This window comes from Charadrius vociferus, unplaced genomic scaffold (assembly GCF_000708025.1).
Source record: "Charadrius vociferus isolate BGI_N301 unplaced genomic scaffold, ASM70802v2 scaffold747, whole genome shotgun sequence".
Classification (NCBI taxonomy): domain Eukaryota; kingdom Metazoa; phylum Chordata; class Aves; order Charadriiformes; family Charadriidae; genus Charadrius; species Charadrius vociferus.
This window is the reverse complement of record NW_009649199.1, coordinates 27,111-41,112: the sequence shown is the minus strand read 5'-3', so window position 1 is coordinate 41,112 and position 14,002 is coordinate 27,111. Positions and strand designations below refer to the sequence as shown.

Genomic DNA, 14,002 nt, shown 5'->3' with positions numbered 1-14,002 from the left:
AAACTAACACACAAGTATGTCTTTTACAAAAAGCTAAAACTATATACATTAACCACTCCATTTCTCTTAGGCCTGCGGTTATACAAGGGTATATAAGACAGAAAGTCACATTTCACCATGCGGCCCTAGCATTAGTCCATATTGACACGAATCAGGTGAACACATTTCACAAGGCTTAAGTTGTATATTTAACAGCTACCCCAAAATAAATTTACTGTACTTGCTCCTCATTGTAAATGACTGACAAGTTTAATAAAAACAGTTCTTAAACTCAGAAATTGAAATTGTAATAATTTCCTTAAAGTCCATTACTTTCTATTAGTATTTAAGCTATAACATTTCATCTCTTTGCTTCTTTTGTTATGCCTTTGCTTTCTTTTAAAATTTCTGATTCTATGAAACAGAAGCTACAAAAAGCAAAAGATAAAGGGTCTATGTGGGCCTTTCAATAGAAGCCAGAGGCTAATAGTTTTTCATAATGACACATTTTAAATTCAGATTTACAGTGATGGCTTTTGGGACAGTTTTTAAAAACTGCTGAGAGTTTAATATGTGTTTAATGAGAGCCTGTCTACCTTCCTTATAACAACAGGGAAAGGGAAAAAGCCTGGTAAATATTTTTATTTAATTCCTAAGGAGGGGTTCAGTTTTGGAAAGACCACCCACCTGAAGGTAGCAATTACAAGGACTGAATGGAAGAGTTAGGTCCTACAGGATTTATTATTGCTAAGACTATATATCAGGAGAAGATACAGGTATGTTCTTGTCTTTAGAGCATGTTAGGTATTTTATTTTCTCAAACCTTAGTAGTTAGAGGTCCTACTGTCCATAGTGTGAGTGTAGTTTGTGCTAATAAACAAAAAAATCCCACAGGAAAAAAAAATGATAAAAAAACCACCTGTGTGAATTTAGGACATGTATTCCCTCATTTTTTTGCCTTCTCTGACTCCCCTCGAGTTTTAACTAAGATATTGTTATTAGGTCTATATATTATAAAGTTCTATAAGGAATGGTCATGATTGTACTTTAACAATTAACCTAAGGACTTATGTTTTATGCTCAGCTCTGTTGATATTTCAGTTTTTCTCCTTTTTGAATGAAATTCTTGCACCACTGAAGTCAATGACTGCAAAAAAGTGAAGATATTACTTCTCTGCCTTAGTTTATCCATCTATAAATTTCTTTATTTACTTTCAGTCACCACTCCAACATGCTATGAAGTTTAATCAGTTGCTTGAAGATTCTGTGGTGATACAAGATAACTAAACTATCAACTTCTACAAAACTTAATTTTTTGGGTGGTGGGGTTTTTTTCGAGTTCCTATTTTCCATTCTTATGCAGGTCACTTAAAAATGTAAATTAATATAATTGAAAATACACTTATAGCAAAACTGTCTGAGTTTTCTAACAAAATGTTGCATACATTAACAACAAAAGGAGGGCTAAGGAGAAGCTCCGTCCTCTATTGCATGCGGGGGAAATATAGTGACTGAGGATGAGTAAAAGGCTGAGATACTTAATGCTACCTTTGCCTCAGTCTTTAATAGTAAGACCAGTTGTTCTCCAGACCAGCCTGCTGAGCTGGAAGACAGGGATGGGGAGCAGAATGAAGCCCCCATAATCCAAGGGGAAATGGTTAGCAACCTGTTACACCACTTAGACACACACAAGTCTATGGGGCCAGATGGGATCCACCTGAGCGTATTGAGAGAGCTGGCGGAAGTGCTCACCAAGCCACTTTCCATCATTTATCAGCAGTCCTGGCTAACCAGGGAGGTTCCAGTTGACTGGAGGTTAGCAAATGTGACACCCATCTACAAGAAGGGCCAGAAGGAGGATCTGGGGAACTACAGGCCTGTCAGTCTGACCTCAGTGCCAGAGAAGGTTATGGAGCAGATCATCTTGAGTGCCATCACGTGGTGCATACAGGACAACCAGGTGATCAGGCCCAGTCAGCATGGGTTCATGAAAGGCAGGTCCTGCTTGACTAACCTGATCTCCTTCTATGACAAGGTGACCAGCTTAGTGGATGAGGGAAAGGCTGTGGATGTTGTTTACCTGGACTGTAATAAAGCCTTTGACACTGTTTCCCACAGCATTCTCCTGGAGAAACTGGCTACTCATGGCTTAGATGGGCATACACTTTGCTGGGTAAAAGACTGGCTGGATGTCTGGGCCCAAAGAGTTGTGGTGAATAGAGTTAAATCCAGCTCATGGCCAGTCACAAGTGGTGTTCCCCAGGGCTTGGTGCTGGGGCCAGATCTGTTTAATATCTTTATCAACAATCTGGACGAGGGGATCAAATGCACCCTCATTAAGTTTGCACATGACACCAAGTTAGGCGGGGGTGTTGATCTGCTTGAGTGTAGGAAGGCTCTACAGAGGGATCTGGACAGGCTGGACCGATGGGACGAGGCCAAATGCATGAGGTTCAACAAGGCTAAGTGCCAGGTCCTGCACTTGGGTCACAACAACCCCATGCAATGCTACAGGCTTGGGGAAGAGTGGCTGGAAAGCTGCCCAGTGGAAAAGGACCCAGGGTTATTGGTTGACAGCCAGCTGAATATGAGCTAGCAGTGTGCCCAGGTGGCCAAGGTGGCCAATAGCATCTTGGCTTGTATCAGAAATAGTGTGGCCAGCAGGACTAGGGAAGTGTTGTAGTCGGCACTGGTGAGACTGCATCTCGAATACTTTGTTCAGTTTTGGTCCCCTCACCACAAGACATTGAGTTGCTGGAGCACGTCAAAGAAGAGCAATGAAGCTGGTGAAGGGTCTTGAGCACAAGTCTTATGAGGAGCGGCTAAGGGAACTGGGGTTGTTTAGCCTGGAGAAAAGGAGGCTCAGGGGAGACCTTATCGCTCTCTACAACTACCTGAAAGGAGGGTGTAGAGAGGTGGTTGTCAGTCTCTTTTCCCAAGTAAGAAGTGGTAGGACAAGAGGAAATGGCATCAAGTTGTGCCAGGGGAGGTTTAGATTGTATATCAGGAAAAAATTCTTCACTGAAAAGGTTGTTGTTCATTGGAACATGCTGCCCAGGGAAGTGATAAGGTCACCATCCCTGGAGGTATTCAAAAGACGTGTAGCCATGGTGCTTAGGGACATGATTTAGTGGTGGACTTGGCAATGTTAGGTTAATTGTTGGACTCAATGATCTTAAGGGTCTTTTCCAACCTAAATGATGCTATGCTTCTATGATTCTGTGGCTCAGCAACAGCAGAATCTGCAAGTTCACTTCTTTGATTTTGTTCTCTGGAGGCCTGTTTGGTGGGGAACCTGTTGTTTTCAGGAGGCAGCTCCAAAAAAACCTGTCCGTAGATAGCTAATCAGGCCTGCCTTAGAGTTTTCCAAATAAAGAAAGAAGTAGAGTTAATTCCTGGTACCGAACTCAATTTGTTCTGACTCTGTATTAGCTGAATCATGTCAGCCTAATAGTTCTTCAGAATTGTATCAAAACAGAACAGAATTATACAGTGTCAGAAAGCCCTTACAAACAGAACTGTGTGTGTCACTTACATTTCCTCTATAATACAAAATGCTTTTCAGTGATACCGTAAAACTCGGTCAAAGAAAACCCTCTAAGACTTGTTTGAAAGTTTTAGAAGGCAGGCATTCTTTATTGCAGCGCTAGATGCACGGGGGATCACTTCTCCTAGTGTGCATGTTGTATGTTGCTTCAGACACAGCTTATATACAAAAAGACTGTAGAAGATAAGGGTGGAACTTCTCAAGGCCCTTAGGCCTACTCAAGCTATGCATAGAAAATAACTGTAGAAGATAAGAGGAATTTCCCAAGGTCTTTAGGCCTAGTGTATCATCAGGAGCAATTAAGCAAGGCTTAAGTAAAGGCTAACCGAATTATGTTAGAAACAAATTTACCATTTGTAAGATTTTATGTCATAAGCTTTTGATTTGGGGAAATATTCACAGGTTATCAATGAGTAAATTCCAAATTTACCTGGAACTATTTTAAAGCTGATCTCTCAAAAAATTAAGGATAACTTGCATTTAATGTTCAGGAAAGTCATATGAAATAGATAAGATTCTTTAAACTTAGTTATTATGTCTTGTACACTTCCCTGTGCCTTGAACCACGTGCATTTCAGTACCCATGAATTTGTTGGCTGATCATAACTGTGCATAGTCAGTATTAAAAACAGTACCTGTTACAGCTATTATGTCCGTGACCTGTGTTTTAAAGAATAATTATGCTTGTGTCATTGAGTTTGCAAAAGGAAACTGTTTGCATATTTAATTTACCACTTACCTATGAATTGTAAATGAATCAGTTAAATCTTACATTTTGGTAAGAAGGTGGAAAACATGAAATGGATCTGTTTATCAAATAAAATGGAATTGCATGGATTGATTTTAAAAAAAAATAAAAATTTATTTTCACAACTGCATAAATTCATCTCTCTTTTTTTTTTTTTTTTTATTCCAGAATCGAATGGAAGAAAGCAAAGCACTCTTTAGGACAATTATCACATATCCATGGTTCCAGAACTCTTCAGTCATTCTGTTCTTAAATAAAAAAGATCTCTTAGAGGAGAAAATTATGTACTCCCATTTAGTTGATTATTTCCCAGAGTATGATGGTAAGTATATTGCCATCAGAGCTCATGCCCCATTTACACTATGGTAATGACAAAATGTAATAGCCTTGCCCATATTTTGCTTAGAGGTTCTTAGGACAAATATTCCCATTTATTATTACACCCATTTTCTTCTTTACAAATTGTACTTAGTACACCAAATGGCTAGTTTGTAATTGAATGACTTGCTGGTGATGTTTTTTTAAATTATATGAAAAGGAAAAAATTATTTAAAAAAACAAATTTTAATGGCCCGAATTTTTGAAGTCACTGAAGTCTTGTAGGATTTTCTAGATTACTAGGATTTCATTTTATACCTTCATTAATTGTGGATAGGATGGCAGTACCTTTCATGTGAAATTATTGATTCTAGATGAATAACATCATATTAGCAATGGACCTAATTCTGTCCTTGTTCATACAAGGGTGAGGGTTTGAATTGAAGTATAAAGCTAAAATTACATAAAAATACATTTCTCATCTTTACAGTGTCTCACATACTCTTCTTTTTATGATTTTTTGTTTGGTTTTTTGTTTGTTTTTTGTTCTTGGGGTTTTTTTTTGTTGTTTAAGGCTGGATATCTGAACAGAAGTGTCATAAATTCTCTGTGTCTGTCAGAGAAACCAGTATCACTCTTCCCACCCTTTCTGTTTTGTTTCCTTTATTTTAATTTTATGTTACTCATGAAATTTAATGTGCTTGTCTCAGAAAACATTATGTGGAACACACAGATGTTTCTAAGGAAGCTGTACTTTCAGAAAGTTCTCCTGAGGTGGAAAGTTAGGTATTCTAAGGTAACTGAGTAGAGGCTTTGATAACAGAGAAAAAAATCAAATTCCTACAATAACATCTCTTTTGTCTCACCAGAGAGTGAAAAGCAGATTCAAAAGCTACACAAAAGATTAAATCTCTCATTTTCAAAACTAGAGAGTGATAAAAGGAAAAAGTTACAGTTTTTTCCTGTTTGAGAGGAAAGAATGTGTTCACAGTGACCAGCTTGCAGGATCAGACCATACTTATTTATGAGTCAGTGTAAGTTTAGTTTGATAGTACTATACAGAAGAGAACTGACAGTTGAATAGCAAATATTCTTGTCCTTTCAAGTTACAAGTGTGACAGGTGCCCTAGATGACATCCTGCAGGTGAGAAGGCTCTATGGACCCTTCTGTTATCATCACTCAAGTGGAGATACACCTGTGTTAAATGCTTGTCCAGTAAAAAACAGACAAAATTCACACAGAATGGTTGAGGTTGGAAGGGACCTCTGGAGATCATCTGGTCCAACTCCCCTGCTCAAACAAGGTCACCTAGTGTCTGTTACCCAGGACCATGTCCAGATGGCTTTTGAATATCTCCAAGGAGAGAGACTCCACAACCTCTCTGGGAAACCTGTTCCAGTGTTCAGTCACCCTCACAGTAAAAAAGGGTTTCCTGATGTTCAGATGGAAACTCCTGTGTTTCAGCTTGTTCCCATTGCCTCTTGTCCTGTCACTGGGCACCATCAAGAAGAGCCTGGCCCATCTTCTTTATATCCTTCCTTCAGGTATTTGTACACATTGCTGAGATCCCCGACTGAGCCTTCTCTTCTCTAGGGTAAACAGTCCCAGGTTTCTCAGCCTATCCTCCAGTCCCTTCATCATCTTTGTGGCCCTTTGCTGGACTCTCTCCAGTATGTCCATGTCTCTCTTGTACTGGGGAGCCCAGAGATGGGCTCCAGGTGTGGCCTCAGCAGTGCTGAGCAGAGGGGAAGGATCAATTCCCTTGACTTGCTGGCAGCATTCCTACTAAGGCAGCCCAGGATACCATTAGCCTTCTTTGCCTCAAGGGCACATTGCTGTCTCATGTTCCACTTGGTGTCCACCAGGACCCCCAGGTCCTCTTCTACCAAGCTGCTTTCCAACTGGGTGGCCCTCAGCATATAGTGGTGTTTTGGATTGCTCCTTCCCAAGTGTGCAACTCGGCACTTCCCCTTATTGAACTGCATGAGGTTCCTGTCAGCCCATTTCTCCAGCCACTCCAGTTCCCTCTGGATGGCAGCCACTCCTCCAGTTTTGTGTCATCAGCAAACTTGCTGATGATACACCCTGCTCCCTCGTCCAGATCATTCAAGAAGTTAAACAGGACTGGGCACAATATTGACCCCTGGAGTACTCCACTTGTTACTGGCCTCCAACTAGACTTTGTGCCACTGCTCATCACCTTCTGATCCCAGCTATTCAGCCAGTTTTCAATCCCCCTCACTGCCTGCTCATCCAACGCATACTTCATCAGCTTCCCTATGAAGATCTTATGGAAGACAATGTCAAAAGCCTTACTGAAGTCTAGGTAGAAATATCCACTGTTCTCCTCGCGTCTACCAAGTCAGTCATTTCAAGATAGAAAGTTATCATAGAATCATAGAATACCAGGTTGGAAGGGACCTCAAGGATCATAGGATCATAGAATGGTTTAGGTTGGAAAGGACCTTGAAGATCATCGAGTTCCAACCAAAAAAGCGACACTTCCCAGTAATTTTTGCATATAGTCCATAGCTTCTTTTTCAATGTTAACATCTTTTAAAATATCCGATGTCTTTACCCAAATATATATATATAATTTAAATTATTTTACTATTTCCATACACTATGAATCAAGATATGTGTCTTGCTTTAAGACACAAATCACAGTAAATATTTTAATTTAAAGCATTCACAGAGAAACCACCACATCCATTTCAACAGTTAATTTTGTTTGCTTTTAAAAATCAGAGATTGTTTTTAGTTTATGTTTGTATAGCTTCAGCTCCTCCGTATTATGCCTTTATCTACTAGATTAAAGACTCCATTACAAGAAATAATGCAGGCAATTTTAGACTGTTGTCATGTGATTTCTTAACCTTTTTAGGTAAAAGAAACAGATTTACCCATATACTGTAAGGTAGGTTTTCCAGGCCTCAGATATTTTCTTTTTTCATGCCTTGTCACTTTGACAACAGCCTTTTTTGAAATGGAGGTGAAAAAGCTGTGCCCAGATCCTTCCCAGAACCTCCAGTACGCACTAGATGACTCATCTGGAAGTTTTCACTCCAAGCGTGGAGTACGCACCTTGTTTCTGGAAGACTGGGCTTGTGCAAGACTGTGTTAAATTGCTGTGTTTTGTCGTTCAAATAGACCCTCTGCCCGGCATGCTAATGTAAGCCACTGCTTATGTTATCATGCACTTATCATGAAATGTACAATTTTTGTGTCTTCTGCTAATTTTACAAGCAATAATCCCAGAAATTAATAAAAAAAATTATTATCAATAGGCTCAGAACAGATGTATCTGAAATCCCCGAAGTGAAAATTTCCTGTTTTCTGTTACTTTAATACTATCATCTGATAGTTTGTCTTGTCCGCTTTGCCATGGTTTCCAAAGCAATCTAATGAGCACCTATGAGAGATCTGGTAGCCTACTGTAGACTTATCTTTTTTGCCTCTATTTTTCTTTCATTGACATTTTTTTCTGCCCTGGGGGTTCACAGGGGAATGCTTATGATCATACACAGCTATTGCTGTCCTTCTACATCACAGTAGGCATAAGTTTATCCACAGAACTACACAAAACACTTGACAGGAAAAATGTTGGGGTTTTTGTTGTTTTTTTTTTTTTTTCCCAGAACAGACAAGAGGGAAGGAAAATCACTACAGAAAGTCTAACAGAAAGGTGTCTTTCTGGAGTCTGATCTTTGTGCAGAGTTGATAAAGAAGCTCAGCCTTCTGTTTCTGAGATGTTGCAAGGTGGTTCACTTTAGGAACTGAAAGGAAAAGACATCTGCCAAAGATTCAGTGAGAACAATATTCCTCTGGTTTAAAGGGGGAAAGATTGCTAGAAAGTATTATCTATAGCACTAGCCAGTCTTACCTAAATAAACGATGATTCCACGTGCCGTGCTTGTGAACTCATTAGATTTGTGTTTATGCTTGATATGCTAGGAAATGCTAGATCTGTTTGCACTGTTGCGGTCAGATGTTGTGTTTCGGTTGAGAGGCGGTGGAAGAATTTACCGCTTCTCTACCTTGTATCATCCCACATGAACATTTAATAGAATCATAGAATCACAGAATACCAGGCTGGAAGGGACCTCAAGGATCATCTGGTCCAACCTTTCTTGGCAAAAGTGTGGTCTAGACAAGGTGGCCCAACACCCTGTCCAGCTGAATCTTAAAAGTGTCTAATGTCGGGGAATCCATGACTTCCCTGGGGAAATTATTCCAATGGCTGATTGTTCTTATTGTGAAAAATTTTCCTCCGGTGTCCAATCGGAATGTCCCCAGGAGTAACTTGTACCCATTACCCCTCATCTTTTCCATGTGCAAAAAGGAAGTCTCTGTCTTCTTTGTAGCCACTCTTTAAATACTGGAATGTGGTGATAAGGTCTCCCATAAGCCTTCTTTTCTCAAGGCTGAACAAACCCAATTCTCTCAGTCTTTTCTCACATGGCAGGCTTCCCAGAGCTTTGATCATCGTTGTGCCCCTTCTCTGGACCCTCTCCAGCCTGTCCACATCTTTTTTGTGTAGGGGGGACCAAAACTGAACACAGTATTCCAGGTGTGGCCTGACAAATAGAGTGGAATAATGACTTCTTTGTCTCTGCTGGTGATGCCCTTGTTGATGCACCCCAGCATCCTGTTGGCTTGCTTTGCTGCTGTAGCACACTGTTCACTCATATTGAGCTTGTTGTCTACGAGGACCCCCACGTCCCTTTCCATAGAGCTGCCCCTGAGCCAGGTAGATCTCAGCCTGTGCTACACTCCTGGATTATGTTTTCCCAGGTGCAAGACCTTACACTTGTCCTTGTTGAACTTCATAAGGTTCTTGTTAGCCTACTCTTCCAGCCTATCCTGGTCTTCCTGCTGGGTGGCTCTCCCTTCCGAAGTGTCTGCTTTCCCACTCAGTTTGGTGTCATCAGCAAACTTTGTCAGGTTATACTTGATCCCATTATCCAGATCACTTATGAAGATATTAAACAGCATTGGGCCCAGTATTGATCCTTGGGAGACCCCACTTGTGACACATTGCCAGTTTGAAAAGGAGCTATTTATCACCACCCTCTGGATGTGGCCTGTCAGCCAGTTCCCCACCCACCACACAGGACCACTTGTCTAGACTGTAACACATCAGTTTCTCTAGGAGGAGGCTGTGGGGGACCATATCGAAAGCCTTGGGGAAATCCAGGTAAACACTGTCCACCTCTTGCCCCACATCAACTGACCAGGCTACTTTGTCATAGAAAGCGATCAAGTTTGTCAAGCACAATTTGTTCTTGATGAATCCATGCTAGTGTTTCCCAATCAAGTGCTTCATTTGATTTGTGATGGCCCCCAGGAGGATTCATTCCATAACTTTTCCAGGGACTGAAGTAAGACTGACAGGCCTATAATTTTCTGGATTCTCCTTTAAGCCCTTCTTGTAGATGGGGATGACATTAGCCTTCTTCCAGTCTTCTGGGACATCCCCTGATCTCCACAACTTCTCAAAAATGATGGAGAGCGGCCTCGCAATGATATCAGCCAGCTCTCTTAACATCCTCAAGTGGATAGTGTCAGGGCCCATTGATTTGTAGGGCTCAAGCTCCTGTAATAGCTCACACACCAGCTCTTCCTTCACTCATGGTGGGTCTGTGTTTGTGTCAACCTGGATTTTTATTCCCAAGGTCTCAGGTCCAACAGTGCTGGGTAAAGACAGAGGTGAAGAAAGTGTTGAGAACCTCTACTTTTTCAGCATTGTTGGTGACTGATTCACCTCTCCTGTTTAACAGCGGGCCAGAATTTTCCTTCTGTTTCTGCTTGTTGTTTACATACCCGAAGAACCCTTTCTTGTAGTTTTTGAAATCTCTGGCCAATCTCAATTTGAGCTGAGCTTTTGCTTTTCTAACCGCATCTCTGCACACCCTGGCAGTGCCCTTGCAGTTCTCAACAGGTATTCATTCACTTTTCCATCTCTGGTATGCTTCTCTTTGGTTTTGAGCAGACTCAAACGCTCGCAGTTAAGCCAAGGGGGTCTCTTGCTCCGCCTACTTCCCTTACCTTTAAAGGGGATGAACTGCTTTTGTGCTTCCAGGAGAGCGTTCTTGAAAAACTCCCAGCACTCGCTAACTCCTTTATCCTCCATGGAAGCTTCCCACAGAAGCCCTCCCAGCTGAGCTCTGAGCGAGCTCTTTGCTCTTTGCTCTTCTAAAAAATCTTTGTCTTCGTACTAACCTTCAGCATGCTCAGCAGGATCCCAAACTCCACAATATTGTGATCACTGCAGCCAAGGCTATTGCTAACCAAGATATTACAAAGCAGGTTTTCTTGGTTTGTGAGTAGCAAGTCCAGCAGTTTCTCGTTCCTGGTTGGCACATCTAACATTCATATGAGGAAGCAGTCCTCTACACATTCCAGAAGCTTGAAGGATGACATGTGAGCTGCTGTATTGTTCTTCCAACAAATGTCTGGGTAGTTGAAGTCACCCATAAGAACCAGGTTCTGTTGACCCAAAGCTTGCTTAAGTGACCCAAATATTGCTTCATTGGCCTTTTTGTCTTGGTTTGGAGGTCAGTAGCAGATGCCTACTGTAAGATTCCCCTTGGAGTTGACATTTGTTGCTGCTCTGGTTGGCCTGGCTCATTCCTCAGTTGGTTACAATGGCATGAGCATTGCCACTTGGATTCCGCTCACTCGAGTCCTTCAGTATAAAGCACGCCTCACCAAGTTGACCAGCCTGCTCCCAAAGATTTCCTTGCCTCTTCTAGACAGGTGGATCCTGTCCCTCCCGAGCAGGCTATAGTCATCAAAGAATGTCCCGTTGTTATAAAAGCCAAAACCCTCCCGACGACACCAACCACAAAGTCAGCAGTTGAATTGCTTTATATGTCTATTTCTGGCAGCACCCTTTCCTCTAACTGGTAAAATGGAGGAAAAGATAACTTGGGCACCAATACTTTTCACTTTCACCCCCAGGGCTTTGTAGTCTTCCTTGATTCTGCCCAGGTTCCAGCTTGCAGTGTCATTCACGTTCATTGTTATGAGGTTTTCAATCAGTCAGCTCAGAGAAACCCTCTTCCTCTTCTCCATTGACATGGGTAAAGGAAACAAAAGAAGGTTATAGACCACTAGGATCATAACCAGTAGGCCAGACCCGAAAGTCTTTAAGTGTCTGACTTTAATTCTGCAGATCTTGCTGGACTTAACCCCTTAGACAAAGCTATGGTTTTATTTGATTTCTTCTGGTGGAAAGATGGGGTGGGTTACACAGTCTGTGGCTTGCATGGGTCACTGTGTGGTCCCCTCTGCTGTTCCAGCACCCTGTTTGGAGATGTTGAAGATGGACAGATTTGGAGAGGTCATCAGAATTTTTCAGCTGGATTACTTCTCCCGTGCAGTTTCCTGTGTGGTAGCACAATGGAGAAAGTAGAATAGGGATGAGAAATGCTAACCAGGATGGCAAATTGGACTGATTAAACTAAGCAATTGTACTGCACAGTATCTCATAACAACATTGGATGAGAGACTGAGATGTGCTCAATGGTCAGAGTATCACATGAAGGTATGCTTTCACAGCTAATACTAAAAGACTGACTCAGACTAGAATGAAGTGCTGGGAGAAGAGAAAAAGACAAAAAGGGGCCATGCTTGGGAAGGAAAGAAGAGAAAAATGTCTGTCCACAGGAGCACACTCTCCTCCAGAGTCTTCAAAGAAAATAAATGATTACACTCACCAAGCTAATTTAGCCGAGCCAAATTGTAGTTCTTTAAAAAATACTTGACTGTCATATGTAGAGAGACCCTTTGAGGACTGCTAATTAGGGAGCAATGGACAAGAAATCTACTGATTTGTATTATAATTCTTTTCCAAGATTATTTAGGTCATAACCATTTAGCATTGTAAATATAACATTGGCTCATTCCCTTTTTTCTAAATTCCTGATGTGGCAAACTTTCTTTTTAACCTCAGTTTTCCATACTGAACTCCAGTAAAAAAAAAAATAAATTAAATTACTTTATAATCGGCAGACATGTTATTAGGTAAGCAAAATTTGGATACAGGCTTTGAACAGTGCAGTAGATTTTGAGAGAGGGACAACCCTACCTGTGTCTACCCACTGTAAAACCCTTTAACAAAGTTCTAGGAAGTTGATTAAAACAATAAATGGCCTATTTTGAAAAAATCAATGTCTTTGAAAGTCTAGGAGTCTCCTTTATAAATAATTAAATTTATTGTCCTGGTTTGAGGTAAAACAGAACCAATTTTGTTCAGTAACTTTGCTTCTTAGCTAGGCCTCTTCTAACTACAGAAATTAACAGCATATTTTGCAGACAATGTTCGCTCTCAGAGTGATAAGACCTATGTTTATAGTTGATGCCAAAGCATCAAGAGAGCGGAGAGGCTCTTGCTTAGACTTATTGCTATAACAACCAAGGCCAACCAACTTTGTTATTTGCCCCATTGGAGGGTCGGAAGCGGAAAAGCGTAGAGGGGTCCCACCTGCAGGGAGGAGCGGACAGGACAGGTGACCCAAAACTGACCAACAGGGTATTCCATCGCATCTGCCTCATGCTCAGTATAAAGGCTGAGGGATCAAAGGATCAGGGGGCTCTCTTTCTTCAATGGCCGACATCTGAGGAGGACTCTGTCTGTTCATCTGCCTTTGATCCTGATCCTAAATCCAGACCTGGAATCCAGTTCCCATCCTTTACTGAGTGCAGCCTGGGACTTCCCCAGTGCCAGCCGGTGATGTGATCGTCATCCTGGGAGCTTGATACGGTTTTGTATATATTTCATTATTTCCTTTATTATTAGTATTTCATTAAAGTAGTTTAGTTCCTTCTAAACTCATATGTTTCTTTTTCCCTCCTCTGCCCCTCTCTTAGAAGAGGGGTAGAGGGGAGCATCTGTCGGTCCCATCTGGGGTCCCCCAGGTCCCCAGTAGCCGATTTGGCCTAAACCACGACAAATTAATTGGCACCCAATGTGGGGCTCAAGCAGGGCTCGACTAGAGCTGTGATAGATTGCCTGAATAGTTTGAATTCCAGCTTGTTCAGAGATTAGAACAGAGCTTACATCATGTCATTCTTAAACAAAATGTATCGTTCCTTTAAAGGGCATCACGTGATGGATTCTGTTACTAATTACACTTTTGGTATTACCTTGGGAAACTTTACTTTGCCCTTTGATGATTATACTAATGTGACACCATCAGAGCCAGGGCATGGAAACCTTCTGGGATGTGACAATAAGGATTGTTACTTTGTTAATATCATGATTTTGTTGTTGGTGCTCCTGAATGTGTTGCAGGGGTGGTTTCATGTGAATCATTGGTGCAGGGGTAGCTAAAGGGTAATGTGTGCTGCTGCCACTCAAACCCCAGCAGCCGCTCCTCTACCTGCAGCGGCCAAAATTACGGCC

At 41.5% G+C, this 14,002-nt stretch overlaps 1 protein-coding gene across 1 annotated transcript in view; it reads left to right on the top strand.

Annotated features, from left to right (window-relative positions):
- Positions 1-14,002, top strand: part of LOC104289948 (guanine nucleotide-binding protein G(q) subunit alpha-like) — a gene marked incomplete at its 5' end in the record, with an annotated part of 43,615 nt that overhangs the window by 27,283 nt on the left and 2,330 nt on the right. Inside the window, one exon of the mRNA XM_009888980.1 lies at positions 4,443-4,596. Within this exon, the coding sequence (XP_009887282.1) occupies positions 4,443-4,596 (154 nt within the window). The remainder of the gene's footprint in view (positions 1-4,442; positions 4,597-14,002) is intronic.